This window comes from Sporobolomyces salmoneus (genome assembly GCF_050403485.1).
Source record: "Sporobolomyces salmoneus JCM6883 DNA, S_salmoneus_JCM6883_v1_ctg48, whole genome shotgun sequence".
NCBI lineage: Eukaryota > Fungi > Basidiomycota > Microbotryomycetes > Sporidiobolales > Sporidiobolaceae > Sporobolomyces > Sporobolomyces salmoneus.
In genome coordinates, this window is record NW_027481115.1 from 79,131 (window position 1) to 94,380 (window position 15,250).

General features: G+C 50.4%; 5 protein-coding genes across 5 annotated transcripts; 4 read left to right on the forward strand and 1 right to left on the reverse strand.

Moving 5' to 3' along the window:
- Positions 1-370: 370 nt before the first annotated feature.
- GLN1 (glutamate--ammonia ligase) lies at positions 371-2,247 on the reverse strand (the record flags this gene model as incomplete). The annotated part of the gene is made up of 8 exons (XM_076633975.1): positions 371-401; positions 471-752; positions 832-1,205; positions 1,270-1,355; positions 1,439-1,607; positions 1,739-1,780; positions 2,062-2,097; positions 2,197-2,247. The coding sequence occupies 8 exons, from the start codon at positions 2,245-2,247 to the stop codon at positions 371-373; spliced, it is 1,071 nt and encodes a 356-aa protein (XP_076486054.1).
- Positions 2,248-3,220: 973 nt separating this feature from the next.
- Positions 3,221-7,988, forward strand: MIP1 (DNA-directed DNA polymerase gamma MIP1; the record flags this gene model as incomplete). The annotated part of the gene is made up of 4 exons (XM_076633976.1): positions 3,221-3,488; positions 3,550-3,612; positions 3,679-7,265; positions 7,329-7,988. 4 exons carry the CDS (start codon positions 3,221-3,223, stop codon positions 7,986-7,988), a joined length of 4,578 nt encoding a protein of 1,525 aa, XP_076486055.1.
- Positions 7,989-8,441: 453 nt separating this feature from the next.
- On the forward strand, positions 8,442-9,369 carry ERV25 (Erv25p; the record flags this gene model as incomplete). The annotated part of the gene is made up of 4 exons (XM_076633977.1): positions 8,442-8,781; positions 8,878-9,090; positions 9,171-9,275; positions 9,353-9,369. The coding sequence occupies 4 exons, from the start codon at positions 8,442-8,444 to the stop codon at positions 9,367-9,369; spliced, it is 675 nt and encodes a 224-aa protein (XP_076486056.1).
- A 677-nt stretch (positions 9,370-10,046) lies between these two features.
- On the forward strand, positions 10,047-13,975 carry JCM6883_001960 (uncharacterized protein; the record flags this gene model as incomplete). Its single annotated transcript, XM_076633978.1, has 14 exons — positions 10,047-10,103; positions 10,157-10,283; positions 10,370-10,512; positions 10,577-10,918; positions 10,995-11,274; positions 11,347-11,538; positions 11,602-12,209; positions 12,279-12,534; positions 12,604-12,758; positions 12,818-13,351; positions 13,421-13,556; positions 13,623-13,669; positions 13,734-13,796; positions 13,886-13,975. The coding sequence occupies 14 exons, from the start codon at positions 10,047-10,049 to the stop codon at positions 13,973-13,975; spliced, it is 3,030 nt and encodes a 1,009-aa protein (XP_076486057.1).
- A 238-nt stretch (positions 13,976-14,213) lies between these two features.
- On the forward strand, positions 14,214-15,116 carry JCM6883_001961 (uncharacterized protein; the record flags this gene model as incomplete). Its single annotated transcript, XM_076633979.1, has 1 exon — positions 14,214-15,116. One exon carries the CDS (start codon positions 14,214-14,216, stop codon positions 15,114-15,116), a length of 903 nt encoding a protein of 300 aa, XP_076486058.1.
- Positions 15,117-15,250: the final 134 nt, after the last annotated feature.

Genomic DNA, 15,250 nt, shown 5'->3' on the forward strand with positions numbered 1-15,250 from the left:
AAAAAAAGGAGTAGAGAAAACGATCGAATCGGTTGTGAAAACGAAGGATGTAAGAAGGAAAGCCAGAACTAGGAAAAACAGAAGAAAATGAACGAGACCGTAGAGTGATGATGGGCAGGGGTTTAGCGGGCAAAGCTGAAAAGTGATGAAACATGAGTTTGAGTTGTTGTGGGTTTAATTGAAACAGAAAAATGGCTAAGAGGGACGCGAAAGAGAGGAGAGAGGAGGGGAGTAGAAAGTATCGAAGAGAGTATGGTGTGTCTGTCAGAGAGAGATGAGAGGGGGAGAGAGAGAGTCTGTTGATGATGAAGGATGAAAAATGTCGAGGTAGATTAGAGAGGGAGAAGAAAAGGAAAGAGGGAGTGGGAATCTAGGAGAGGAGAGTAGATTGGCACATGATGCTGTTAAACAACGAACGAGATCAGTTACGAGTCGTGAAGAGAGAGAGAAAGAGGCGAGGTAGAACTTACTCGCAAACTTGGTAAGGATCAATGTTTGAAGCGGGCCTTCGGTCCTCGAAGTAACCTTTACCTTCAACGGCGACACTCTTGGGGATTCGAATTGACGAACCACGATCGGCGACACCAGCCGAGAACGAACCAATGTGTCCAGTTTCGTGACGACCGGTGAGTCGAAGATCGTTGTCGGAACCGTACACTTCAATGTGTTGCATGTGACGCTTCTCGAGCTTCTTGATCATTTCTTCGATCGCCTTCATTCCTCCTTCAGCACGAGTCTCGTTGGTCGAGTAGCTGCAAACACGTTCACAAAGTGAGTTCAGAGCTCAGACGGCGACGTTGTCGAGAGAGAAATGAGGAGGGAGAGACTGACTTGGTGTGGCATCCAGCACCGTTCCAATCACCAGCAAGAGGTTTAGGGTGGAACGAAACGGTTACACCCCATTCCTCCGCCACACGAATCAACAAGAACCTGGCCATCCACAAATGATCTCCCATATCTTTTCCTTTACAAGGACCTACTTGGAACTCCCATTGCGACGGCATGACTTCGGCGTTGATTCCCGAAATGTTGACTCCGGCGTACAAACAGGCTCGGTAATGAGCTTCGATCATGTCGCGAGCGAAAACTTTTCCAGCTCCAACTCCGCAGTAGTAAGGACCTTGAGGTCCGGGGAATCCTCCCGCGGGCCATCCGTAAGGTCGTCCGTCGGTACCGAAGATGGTGTATTCTTGTTCGAGACCGAACTGAGTTGACGATTTCTATCAGTTTTCATTCTTTCGTAATGAACTGATTCAGACGTCGACTCACCCAGGGGTCAGACTTGGCAACAGCTTCCATAGTCTTGATGCAGGAGGCACGGTGGTTGAACTTGTTGGGAGTTCCATCGTTATCGACTAAAACAGCAAGTTCACGAAGTCGGAATCAGCTCCTCTCTTCTTTCCTCAAGCGATTCGAATCCAAAGTTGTGGGAACTCACAAGTCTCGGCGAGAACGATAATGTTGTTTCCACGACGGAAAGGATCGGGGAAATAAGCGGCGGGACGAAGGAAAACATCAGAGTTACGACCTTCAGCTTGTCCAGTCGAGGATCCATCGAAATTCCATTCTTTCAAGTCGTCGAGGGATTTGACGGGTTTCGGGAGAGTCTACACACAAATGAGAGAGAGGGTGTTAGTGAGGGGAGAGGTATTCGGTTTGAGTCGGAAGAGAGTGAATCGCGGGGGAGGCGCAGTTCGAGAGGATTTGGGAAACGAGTGCCAAGACAGAGTGAACTCACGGTAGTCTTGCAACGAAGTCCTCCTTCAGCATCAATCCAGACCTATTCGTATCGTAATTCGAGTCGAGGGCGAAGTCGTTGGGAAACAGGGTGAATCGGAGGAAGGGGAACAGCAAAGATAAGGGAAACCCATTTGTCAGGTCCTGAAGTGCGACTCTTGGAAGGGCTAGAGAGGAGTTGGGAATATGAAGTATAGAATTGTAAAGCGTACGTATTCCTATATACAGTGAACGAGGAGGAGAAAAGAGTAGAGAGAGCGATATGAGTCAGAACCAATCACAATTCGTTATCAAAACAGTCAGAGAGAGACAGCGAGAACGTACAGCTTGAATCTTGTCTCCTTGAGGGAGATCCATGTACTACACAAATCGAAACTCATTCACGGTTAGCACAACGGTTGCGGGAGTGAGCGAGGTCAGACGAGGTAGCCGATAGGGAGGGAGGAGCAGGGAACTGACTTTTTGGAGGAGATCGGGATGAGCCGAATACGGATTCCTAGCGTGAGCCATAGTGACTGCTCGAGATAAGGGTGGGTAGAGGGTGGTTGGGAGAGGAGGAGGAGGAAAGTGAGATGTGGAGAAGAGAGACGTTCGGTTCGTTCGAAATTTGATCGATTCTCTCAAAATGACCGCAGAGTCAATTCTGCTTTCTCTCTCCGCTCTCTATCTTCACCGCTCGAGTTTGATGAACTGCGGACTAGATTCGAATGTCCCTCAACTCCTCTCGCTCTCTCTCTCGTCGGCTCAGGAGTTCGAATTGCATACATTCAAGCTGTCCTTCGCAAAGAAAACCATCTGCTTGACTCTCGTCCTAATACCTCACTCAGTCGCGCTGATGATCAAAGCTGAATTCCCTCACGCTATACTCACTCTCTAGAACGCTCACATGACCCGCCTAGTAGAAAACGAAGTCAGAGGGAGAAAATCGCTCAAGGCTAAACGGATTTCGAACGAAACTTGTTGACCGAACAACCGACCAAACGTGCACTACAGTACCAAGGATTGTGCGATACAGTACTTGAGAGGAGACGGCGTTCTTCAGGGAGTTCTTCAGGAGGGAACGAGGAGCGGCCGTGAGAGGAGAAGCAGGATGTTGCGAACCTCTTCACGAACGGGTTTGAGCTCGTCTTCCACTCCTCTGTGCCAGCATGTTCCGCCTGTGAGCTCTCAAGTAACTCGTCGTCATCGCTACGAACCGTTAACCTCGAAGTCAGAATCAGGTTAGAGGATCAGCCGTGAGAAACCTGCCGTGCGAAGACTTGAAGAAAATTCCCAAGCTCGTCTGGCTTCGTCCCTCGACGTCTTCTTCTTCTTTCTCGCCACAACGTCCGTCTTTACAGATTCTATCACTGGAGCACAAAGAGAGCGCTGCAATACATCGTTCACAAGATCGCGAAACTGACATTCGCTCCGAAGTGGAAGTTTTTGCTTTGACCTCATCCGAACTACCTCTTCTCCCGGCTTTGAGGAGAGAGGCCAAAAGATGCTACTCTATCGAGCTCTCAAACGGCGGAAACTCGACCTCACACAACGGACTACCTCGACAACCGATTCTCCACTTCTTCATCAACAGCGACTTGCCTCCTCGACACTTTCGACGAGTGTGCAGCTACGGACAGTGGTAGGAATTAGGATATATAGCTCGGTACAGTCTCGGCGCGGTACTGGAACGAATAGGAGAGATGGGGAAAGACGGAAACTGGTTGAAACTCTCAGGGGAACAACAGCGTTACAGAGACCTAGTAGACAAGGTGAGCTCCGCAGAGGATACTTTACGAGCTGCTAAGCTGATATAGCAGGGTCGTCAAGCAGGATCTACGAGGTCATTCTCCTCTTCGAATCGGATATCCAACTCTCGCTCTGAACCTGCTCCTCGTGCGTCGTTTGAGTCCTTCTGACACCAGAACAGACGCATACTGACTCTCGCACATGAGATCGTAGCCCCGTTGAACGAAGTTCAAGTCCCTCTAATTTCCCCCAACCTTCGATCTCAACTCTTCCCTCCTCCTTCTTCCCCATTCGCTCCCCTTCCTCCAACTCCTCAAGCGATCGAAATCTCTCGTTCTCATCTTCAATCCCACGGACTCCTTCCCACCTCCGAATGTCCCTCGAAACCTTTGAAGAAACTCGAACCAGCAATCGATTTCAAACTGCCTCGTCTGCAAGGTCCTACGATTTCCCATCATTTCCATTCGATCGGTTCTAACGTCGCAGAACCTTACCTCTCCCTCGCTCGCTCTTTCCTCGAGGAGAAGATTCCACCGAGACCTGAAATCGATCGATGGGAATTAAGTAGTGGATGGAGTCATTATCACTCGGATGGGAGTTGGGAACCGGTTGATTATCCACCACAGGAGGAGGATAAGACGATGGTGTTCGATGTAGAAACGTTACCGTTTAGAGGAGGAGTTTGGCCAGTTATGGCGGTGGCAGTTGGGAGGACAGGGTGGTATGGATGGGTTAGTCCTTGGTTGACTGGGGAAGATGACGAACCGAATCATTTGATTCCCTTTGGTCCGACGAAGACGGAGAACTCGACAGTAAAGACGGGATCAACACTGTTCGAGGAGGATTCGACGATTCCGAGATTATTGATCGGTCATAACGTTTTATACGATCGAGCGAGAGTCAAGGATGAATACGAGTTGAGGAGACCAGGGACGAGGTATATCGATACGTTGTCGTTACACGTCGCAGTTAGTGGATTGACGAATCCTCAGAGACCGAGTTGGATCAAGTATCGGAAAAGTTTGGACGCTGAGGAAGCCCTGAAAGGGATCGAGGAGGAGGAGGAGGAAACGAGTCCACTCGAGGCGAAAATGAAAGCGAAGAAGAAGAGTAGTCGTAAGAACAAGGAGGAGGAGGAGGAGGAAACGATCGATTCGACCACGAAAACGACGAAACCGAAACCTAAAACTTGGAAAGAAGTTTCATCCCTCAACTCTCTCTCGGAAGTAGCACGACTTCACTGCGGTTACAAACCCGACAAAACTCTCCGTTCAGTCTTTATCGATCCTTCGACTACTCTCCTCGACGTTCGACAAAATTTCGCCGAATTGATCGATTATTGCGCGAGGGACGTTCAAACCACTCTCGATGTCTATAGAGCTTTACTTCCGAAGTTCTTGGAGAGTTGTCCTCATCCGGCAACGTTCGCAGGGGTCGTACTCATGAGTCAACCGATTTTACCCGTCAATTATCAATGGCCGAGATACCTCGAACGAGCGGAAGAAACTTATCAAACTCGATTAGAGGCGGTTCAGAAATCGTTGAATGAGTTGGCGGAGGAAGCGAGGAAGAGATTCGATGAGGCGAAACCGAACGATGAAGGAAGGTACGAATGGGAAGAAGATGTCTGGTTGAAACAACTCGATTGGACTCCGAAGAGAGCGAGGAGGTTACCGGACGACGAACCGTCGAAGAGGAGGAGTAAGAGTCAGTTGGAGAAAGCGGTGAAGGAAGCTCAGGTTGAAGAGACCGCGGTCGAGTCCACGACGAGAGGAGAACCGAGATGGACGAATCAAATCGATAAACTCTCGCTTCAACATCCTCTTACTCCGATCCTTTTCGAAACGACTTATCGATCTCATCCTGTCGTCTATTCCCATTCTCTCGGGTGGCTCTTCGCCGTTCCTTCAGCATCAAACTCGAAACGATTCGTCGCCCTCGACGGAGAAAACCCGATCAATCTTGACGAACTCGACTCGATGAAAGATCAACTCGTAAAGGAGATCGCAGAAGGGAAACCGAAAGTCACTCTCTATACGATCCCACCAAAGAAAGGAAGCTCGAAATTCGTCACGCTCGTTTCGACTCTGAATCTCAAGAAAGTGAAAGATGGAGTATTCGATAGTCCTTATCCGGAACTTGAAGAAGCGATGTCGATCAGGAAGAAGGACGAAGGAGGAGAAGTACACGAAAAGGTGATGGACAAGCTGAGGGAATTGGCGGAGAAAGCGAAAGGATCGAACAAAACGGAAAGGAAGAAAAGTTTCTTCTTACGACAACTCGATTGGGAACATGTCGACGTTCAACCTTTTCTGTCTCCCTCTTCTCCATCGAACTCGTCGTCGTCTTCGTCTCGAGCATACAAGTATTCGGATCTCATTTGGCCGAAATGGTATTGGGATCTCGACGTTCCAGGACACGGTCTCGACGTTTCTATCGGTAAACGTGCCGCTCCTCTCCTCCTCCGACTTCGTTGGAAAGGGTTTCCTCTCGCTCACTCGAAACAACACGGTTGGTGTTACCGAATCCCTCGAACCGAACTCGACTCTGCCCTCGAATCCGATCCTACCCTTTCCCCTCTCTCATTCTCCGACGTCGCCGATATGCACTTACGAGAAGACGAATCGGGAGCGTACGTCCAACTACCTCATCCAGATGGAGAAGGAAAGAACGTTGGAAGTCCTCTATCGAAACCTTTCGTCGCCGCTTTCGAAGATGGAATCCTTACCTCCGAGTTCCCCGCCGCCGAAGCCGCTCTTGCCCTAAACGCTTCGTGTAGTTATTGGACGTCGGCACGAGAAAGGATCCTCAATCAGATGGTCGTATGGGAAGGGAACGCGAAAACTCCTCCTCCGACTCGTTCGAACCTCCTCTCGAAACACGCCTCCGAATCGACTCAAGGATTGATCCTCCCTCAAGTCATTCCGATGGGAACGATCACTCGTCGAGCGGTCGAACGAACCTGGTTGACCGCTTCAAACGCGAAGAAGAATCGAGTAGGATCCGAATTGAAATCGATGGTTCAAGCCCCTCCTGGATACGCGATCGTCGGTGCCGATGTCGATTCGGAGGAATTGTGGATCTGTTCGGTCATGGGAGACGCTCAGTTTGGGATTCATGGTGCGACTGCGATCGGTTGGATGACTTTGGAAGGAACGAAATCTGCCGGTACCGACTTACACTCGAAATCCGCCAGCATCCTCGGAATCTCTCGAGACGACGCGAAAGTTTTCAACTATTCACGAATCTATGGAGCGGGAGTCAAACACGCCGTTCAATTATTGATCAAATCGAATCCGACTCTATCGACTGAACAAGCTACTCAACTCGCGAAGAACCTATACGCCTCGACGAAAGGAGTAGTCGATCGATCCGCCGCGTTCAAGAGGAACTTCTGGCATGGAGGTACCGAAAGTTTCGTTTTCAACAAACTTGAAGAAATCGCTCAAAACGAACGACCTAGAACTCCCGCTTTGGGATGTGGACTCACGGCGGCATTGACGAAAGCGTATTTACCGGCGGAAGGGAAGAGTAAAGCAGGGGAGGGTTACCTTCCTTCGAGGATTAATTGGGTCGTTCAATCTTCCGGAGTCGATTACCTTCATCTCTTACTCGTTTCGATGGAATATCTCACGAAGAGATTCGAAATCGACGCGAGGTATCTCATTTCGGTACATGATGAGATTCGGTATCTCGTAAATGAGGAGGATAAATACAGAGCCGCGATGGCTTTACAAATCGCGAATCTGTGGACGAGATCTCTTTTCGCTTATCGGTTACAAATGCCTGATCTACCTCAAGTGAGTCACACTCTGCAATAGTCTTGATTCGCTGACTGACTCTCTCGTTCGTTCGCTTGACAGGGTTGCGCATTCTTCTCGGCAGTCGACGTCGATACCTGTTTCCGCAAAGAAGTCAACATGACCTGCGTCACTCCTTCGAACCCCGACCCTATCCCCTTTGGCGAATCTCAAGATATCTCCGATACCCTCTCTCACACCTCCGGAGGTTCTCTCTTCCAAGACGGTCGCGACATGTCTTCCGAATCTTCTGTCCCTTCTCTCCCCGTCCCCGAACTCGACGCCGAAACGGTAGTCGGAGGACAACATCGAGTTGAACAGATCGAGTTCCTCAACGCCCAGACGGAGGAGAAACCGAAAGAGATCCTCAAGTTGTGGAAATTGGCGATTGAGAACGCGAGGAAATTACCTCTTGTCAGGTCGAAGGGGAAAGTAGATACGAATAATTTGGGAGCGGTAGTGGATCAGCCGTTGAAGAAGATCAGGTCGATTAGGTTCGAAGGGGAGGAGGAGGAACTTTATCCGAGGGGAGCTCCGACTCCTCTTCGACGTAGACGTTCTCCCTCTTCCTCTCGCTCGACTTCGGCGTCATCGACTAAGAAGAAGACGAATGACGACGAGGACGGCTCAGTCGAATTTGATGAGATGGATGAGATCCCGGAAGATCTCGAAGGAGATGAAAACTTTTCGGTTCATCGTCCGTTGTCGAGAATGCATGTATAGTCTCTCTCTTTCGCTATGTAGCTATTGGTGTGTTCTGGTTCTCTCTTGTTTGTTGTCATCATTATCAGGAACTCAGCACTTCATGTTTCGTTTCCCGTCTTTTGAGCTCTTTCGCTTCGGTTCCAACGAGTCTTTTCGCGCAGGAACAGCGCTACGTTCTCTCCATGCTGTCAGAGCTCTCGCTGAGCTAGGTGACAGGTTTGAATGAGGTGAGGAGTTGCGGAAATCGACAAGACGACGCGCGAAGAGCTTCGACCCTTTCTCTTCCTCATCATCAATCGACACTTTCGACAGACAGTAAGACAACACTCGAGGGCACTCAGACAAGCTACGTGAACAATAGGCGCGGTGCAAACACGTTCAGCAGACAGAACTGCTCCCTTGATTCTCATCACTCGACACGACTTAGCTCCCCCCTAACACTCAACTAGCAGCCAAGGAAACGCTCTTACGATGGTCACACGGTCTAGCAGCTCACTCTCCCTCCGCTCCCTCACTCTCCTAACCCTTCTCCTCCCCTTCGTTTCCGCCGTCAAGTTCTCCCTCCAAGCCTCTCACAACCCGACCCCTAAATGTCTCTGGAACTACGCCATGTCTGACACTCTCGTCGTCATTTCCGTCTCTGCCCCGATGGCCGGGAACCTCCAAAGACTCGATATGGAAGTAGTTGATGGAAGTTCGAGTAGGAACACGTATCAGAGTAAAAGGGGACTCAAAGGGGAGACGAGGATGGCGATTACTACGCATGCGGATGCGGATTTAGGGGTTTGTTTCAAAAATGTGTTGGATCCTTGTAAGTTCTCTCTCTCATTTTCCACTACTTTTCCCGTTTCTGTCTCGGACTGGCAGGAAGGAAAGAGCTGATGAGGATGTGACGTGCTCTCCGTAGCGGTGAACGAGAATCAAGCGCACAAATATTCGAGACTGGTAGACCTCGACGTTGATATCGGTGCCGACGCGGTCGATTACAACGCGATCGCGAAACAAGAATCCCTTTCCGGCTTGGAGGTAGAAATGAGGAAACTAGAGGGAGTTGTTAAGGAGATTGTCGAGGAATTGAACTATCTGAAGAGGAGGGAAGCGAGAATGAGAGATACTAACGGTTAGTCCCTTTTCTCCCTTCGTTTGGTTTTCCGTTTGAGCGAGCGAAGGGGACTGATGGGATAGAGACCGGGTGAGTAGAATCGACGAACGAAAGAGTCGCTTCGTTCTTCTATTTGACATTCTCGTGTTTGATCTTACTCGGGGTTTGGCAAATCCTTCACTTGAGGAGTTATTTCAAAAAGAGTCAGTCTTTCGCATCCATTCATCCTTCTCTCTTTCGAGTCAGGGTCACTGATGGATCTTTGCGATGGCCGACACAGAGCATCTTATCGATTAGGACTGTTTGAGACGCAAGAGGGCGGAAGGAGATTCAAGTTTTTACGAAATTTTATACCCAAATTGTGTCTTTTTACGTTTCAGTTCCTCCGCTGCAACCCTTCATATGTTTCTCCTCTCTCGCTGATCTCGGATGGGAGCATCCCGCACGCTGTCGCGAGCTGTTGCGAATGACGAAGGTGCGACGAAATCTCGGAACGGTTTCTTTCCCTCAACTCTGCACTATCACTTCCTCCTCGGCGCTCGGCTCAGTCCGCCAGATCAGGGTACTTGCCGACTCCTCAGCGAACCCACAGTCAACGAATCGACCGCCCACGACCAAGCGCAGTCCGTAAGAGATCTCGTCATCAATAGCCGCCAACTTTGCTGAGTCTTCGACCGCACGACAAGCCCACCTTAGCAGAGGGAAGTGCTGATAGACAGGTACGTCTGCAGGGTTGCTCTCTGGTTCAGCTCGGCTGCACGGAGGAGGACGGGAGCGGAATACGACAAGGTGGGGTAGATAGCATCCCCTCCAGCTACGCCCGCGAAGTACAGGGCGATTGCTTACGAGAATGGATATCGGGGATAGCGCTCACAATAGACGGATCAATCCCCGCGACATGAGCTACTCGGAACTGACGCGCTCTCAATCCTCTCTCGTTCGCAGCCTCTCAATCTCGCAAGACTCTCGCAAAGATGCCACCCCGGTTCTATACATCACCCTACAAGAACGCCTTAGCGACCCCAGCCAAAGTGAGTCCTCGGAGACGTCCTCATTCTCGAATTCTGACGGATTCTGAATATAGTCTTTTCGAGTTTCACAGAAAGAAGGATGGTGGTCCGAGATCCCCGTATCTACTTCGGCACCTTCCGATTCGAGTGATTTGATCAAAGCGACGGAAGATTATTGGATCGCTCAGGGGAGTTCATCAGGTTCGTTCGACTGGGTTCCTATCTGTTTACCAGCCTTCCAAGTTGGAAAGATGGCGAAACTGATAAGGGCATAAAGGATCAAACAGGTTCACTCGTTTTGCATTCATATGACGACTATGGGAAGATGGGAGGAAAAGTCCCGATGATGAATACGGGATTGAGAACGGTTCAGAGTTTCGAAGTTTCTCCTTTCGATGATCTCCTCGCAGTTGGGAGCGACAACGGACAGGTAACTTCATTCGTCCATCTACACCGCGTTCTTCGCTGACGTGTGAATCGGCGCGTCGAGTTAGATAAATATCTTCGATCTCCCTCCTCTCGCTTCCTTCTGCTCCGACCCTGCCTCATCGCTCTCTCCCTCACCTCTCCTTTCCCTCTCAACCCCTTCAGCGAAACCAATCGACACTCTCTCTTTCCACCCAACCTCCTCGGGCCTTCTCCTCGCTTCCTCCGCACAAACTCTCTCAGTCTACGATCTCGAATCTGGTTCTACCTCCCCCGTTTACGAGATTGACGGAGGAACTCATACATGGAGTGCTCAGTGGAGTGGGGATGGAAAGTATGTGAGTTCGACTGGGAAGGATGGGAAATTGAGATTATGGGACGTTCGAACCGATTCAAAGAACATTGTCGCTGTTCGTCTTTCTCCCTCTCCCTAGCTCCCTATTGAGAGAAACAGGATCTCTGAAAGAAGAGCTGAGACGAACCTAGGAAACCCTCGCTCATTCCGGTCTCAAACCCTCTCGACACGTTCACCTCCCAAACTCCTCACAAATTCTCACGACAGGGTTCTCTCGAACTCGAGATCGAGAATACTCCCTCTTCGACGGAAGGATGTTAGGAACTCCAATCAAGACGAAAAGAGTCGATACGGGTACGGGAGTACTAGTTCCTCTCGTGGATGGGGAAAGGGGGATTGTGTATTTGATAGGAAGAGGGGATATGAGTTTAAGATGGATTGAGGTAGGAGGTCCGGCGATCTTCACTGAGGGTACTTCCACTCTCTCTCTCTCTCGAGCGCGTTGGATAGAGGAGAACTGACGAACAGAGAATGAATGAGCAGGTTCAACTCCCTTTCCCGGTCAAATCGCTGGAGCCGCTCTCGTACCGCCTCAAAACCTCGATCTAATGAAAGCAGAGATCAATCGGCTGGTCGTACTCACTCAGGATGCGGTCGTGCCTGTACCGGTCAACGTGCCGAGGAGACAATATATCGATTTTCATTCGGACCTTTATCCGGAGGTTTCGACGAGAGGTGAGTCGTCTAATGCGCAACGTGATGAAGAAGAAGAAGGTTGATTTCCTGTTCTGCTCGCAGTTCCGGCGCAAACGGCAAAGGAATGGAGGGAAGGGGGAGATAAGAACGTAGAGACTTATAAACCCGATCCATTGATTCCGTTCAAGAAAGCGACGAGACAAACGACGACGGCGACATCCTCGAATGGTGCGCCTTTGATCACGACACCGAAGAAAGAAACCTCGTCGACGGAGAAGACGGTCGAGGTTCGCGAAACGAAGAAAGAAACTCAGCCAACTCTTCAAGCTCAAGCTCAAGTTTCGTCTCCCTCGAGTCAGAGCCTAGCGACTCCGCAAGCTCGATCAGAATCAGTCGAACCTCCATCAGAACAGACGGCGGCGCTTTCGATCGATGATGAAAAGAAACCTGCTCCCGCTCAATCCCCGGTTTCTACTCCTCAATCTCTTGCTTCTCCGGCTCAACCTTCGACTCCTTCCGTCAAAGAATCACCTCCTCCTCCAACGAACAAGTCAGTCTCGACTCCGCAATTGACTTCAACCTCCTCGAACGAACCTTTCAACCCAGGCTGGTCCCGTTCTTTCCTCCTCGGTAAAACCCCTCTCAAACCCGATTATTACGACGTCCATTCCCTCAGCGTAACGATGAGTGCCGACGTAGAATTGCTCAAGGTACCTACCGTTTTCCCTCCTTCCTCCCGTCTTCTCGTCCTCGAGCTGAATCGACTTCTGGATTGAAAGGCGAACTCTTCATTCTTCTTCCACCCCCTCTCCGGACCCGGTGGTCGACTCGCCCTCCACCCAATCGAGAAGAAAGGAAGGTTACCCGTGAACTTACCGGCGTTGGTATGTGGATCGACGATTACGGGGTTCGAATTGGATCCGTTTGATCAGCGAAAAGTATTCGTCGCTTGTGAGGACGATCAAGTGAGGATGTTTAGAGTACCAGAGGAAGGGGTGGAGGAGGAGTATGGAGAGACGGAGGGGGTGTTGAAAGGTGAGTCCACGAGTATATCATGAGGAGAGAATGATGAGCTGATGAGAGTTTGTTGAGCGCGAAATAAAGATGAGGGTATGACGAAGATCACGGAGATTCGACATCATCCAGCAGCGAAGAATGTCTTGTTGACTGTTTCGGACGATCGTGGACATCCGAAAGCGAGGATCTGGGATACTCAAAGTTCGAAATTGTTACTCTCTGCTGAACTTCCCGCGGGAGGCGTAAGTTCGCCGTCCTATCCTTTTTCAGTATCTACACTGACACCCATCGCACAAGATAGATCCACTCAGCTGCCTGGTCCCCCGATGGAACACGAATCGCTTTCTCGACGAAACAAAAACAACTCATCATCCTCGACCCCCGAAACCCTGTTTCCCTCGTCTCCTGCGCAGCACACGAATCTCTCCGACCCTCAATCGTCACCTGGGCTTCAGACACTCACGTTGTCTCCACCGGTTTCACTCGTTCATCATCTCGCGAACTCATTCTCTACAAACTCACCTCAGGCAAAGTTTCACCAGTAGGAAAACAACTCCTCGATGTTTCCCCTGCCTTATTACGACCTTTCGTCGATCTCGATACGAAGATCCTCCTCTGTTACGCTCGAGGGGAAAGGAGTTGTAAAGCATTCGAAATCAATTTCGACAAATCGTCATTTGGGAAATTACCGCCGTTCGATCATTCGACACTACAGGCGGGGTTCGCGTTTTACCCGAAAACGAGGAGTGAGGTGAGGGAGGTGGAGGTGGTCAAGGCGTTGAGATTAACTCAGGGGACGGTAGAGAAAGTGTCGTTTACTGTTCCGAGATCAAAGGTGAGTCTTCCCTCTCTTTCTCCCGTCTCGTGAGATGGGCGATGAGCTAATGAGTGGAGTGTGGAGTAGACGGAGTTCTTCCAGGATGATATCTTTATCCCAACGAGGAATACCGAGAAACCTTCAATGACTGCGAAAGAATGGTTAGAAGGAAAGAATACACCTCTTGAGATTGTCGATTTGAGACCCGAGGGAATGAAACCACGTAAGTCGAAGATGCGCTGAGATCATTGAGCAAGTCACTCATCACTCCATCAACTCATCGACTTAGTATCGCAAGCTCCCGCACCGAAGAAAATCGTCTCGACTCGATCAAAGGTTAGTGGTCCTCTGATTTTCTCTCTCGTTAATCTGAGAATTGACCCGTGTACTCGTCGTGTAGATCAAGGACGACGGTTTAACCGATTCTCAACGCGAAAACGATTACATGGATCGATTATACCAGGTTCGCTTCTGTCCCATTCTCCCTCTCTATCTCTCTTTCGTCTGTCCGAACGAGCTCTCTCTGACTATCTCTCGTTGGTGGTCGTCTAGTCGGCACAAGATGAGAAAGAAGATTCAGACGATGAGCCTCAAATTGGGAGATCGAGAGTCGGAGCTCCGGAGGATGATGAGGATTGGTAGAACGCACAGTCGGGAACGGAAATGGAAACGCTTATCTTACTTCTCGAATCTCGAGGACCTCGTCGTCGTTGGCATTCTCGATGTGAGCTCGATCGAGACCTGACCGTCCGTGCACGAGCCCTTTTGGCGCAGACGGGATCTGTGCACTTCAGCCGAGTCTGAAGCTCAGGCTGAAAAACGTTCGTTCGTTTCTTCTTCTTCTCTTCTCCTCATCGCTCAGAATTCGCTCGAAGAGAGAATGGACTGGCCTGCCAACGGTGAAGATATCCCTCCTCCTGCACCTACACCTCCTCCAGCTACGTCTTCGGGCCCGTACGAAACCACACAGTCCTCTCGATACCCGTATCATCATCCGGTTCCGCCTCGTGAAGATCCGAGTCAAGGGAGGTCCTATCGTTCGGGAGTTGATCCGGATGGAGTACCAGCGGCGTTGAGACGTAAAGTGAGGAAGGACCACTTGCCTGAGTCGAGGGAACGAATCGAGAGGGACGAGGAGGAGAGGCTTCGGGCGCGAGAGGAGGAGGAACGTAGGATGTTCGAAGGAAAGCAGCAGAGGGCTTGGGAGAAGGAGAGAGCCAGGGAGAAGGAGTATCGTCGAACCCAAGAGGGGAGGACGAGACAAACGGAGACGGGACCGACTCGTCGAAAGGAAGAGGAGGCAAACGTCAAACCTGTCGCTTCTGGAGAACCAATCATCGGCGAACAGTTCATCTACGACTCAATCAGGAAGAAGTATTACCCATTCCCTAGCGATTGCTTCTATAGGGACGGAAAGATTCATCCACGAAAAAAAGTTGGTCAAGCTCAAACACGATCGTCGCCTCAGTGGAGTTATCCGAATTCTGGGCCTTCCGCTGGATCAGAAACTGGTTCTTCGGAGGAGAGTGAACCCGAACACATCCCTTTCCGAAGGACGACTGTGCCGAAGGAACGTCGAAATTCGACCGCGAGTTATGGAAGATCAGGACCAGCTCCCGGAACTCGAGAGTTCCGCGAATACTACGACACGCGAGGAAACGGACGAGGTTCGGGACCCCCACCTGCGTACTATAACCAACAAGGAGGAGGAGGACCCGCGATCCCGCAAAGGAGGAACTCGAGTTCGTCGTATCAAACGTATCACACTAAGCCTCGATGGTAGAAAGGAACAGGGGAGCAGAGGCGCCACTCGAAGGACGGATGGTGAAGGCGTGGCAGGAGGGAAGGGTGTTAGATTCGAGAAACAGTGGCAATTTTTTTTTTGTGTTCCGAGCTTTCGTCGTTCTCCGTTCCTAT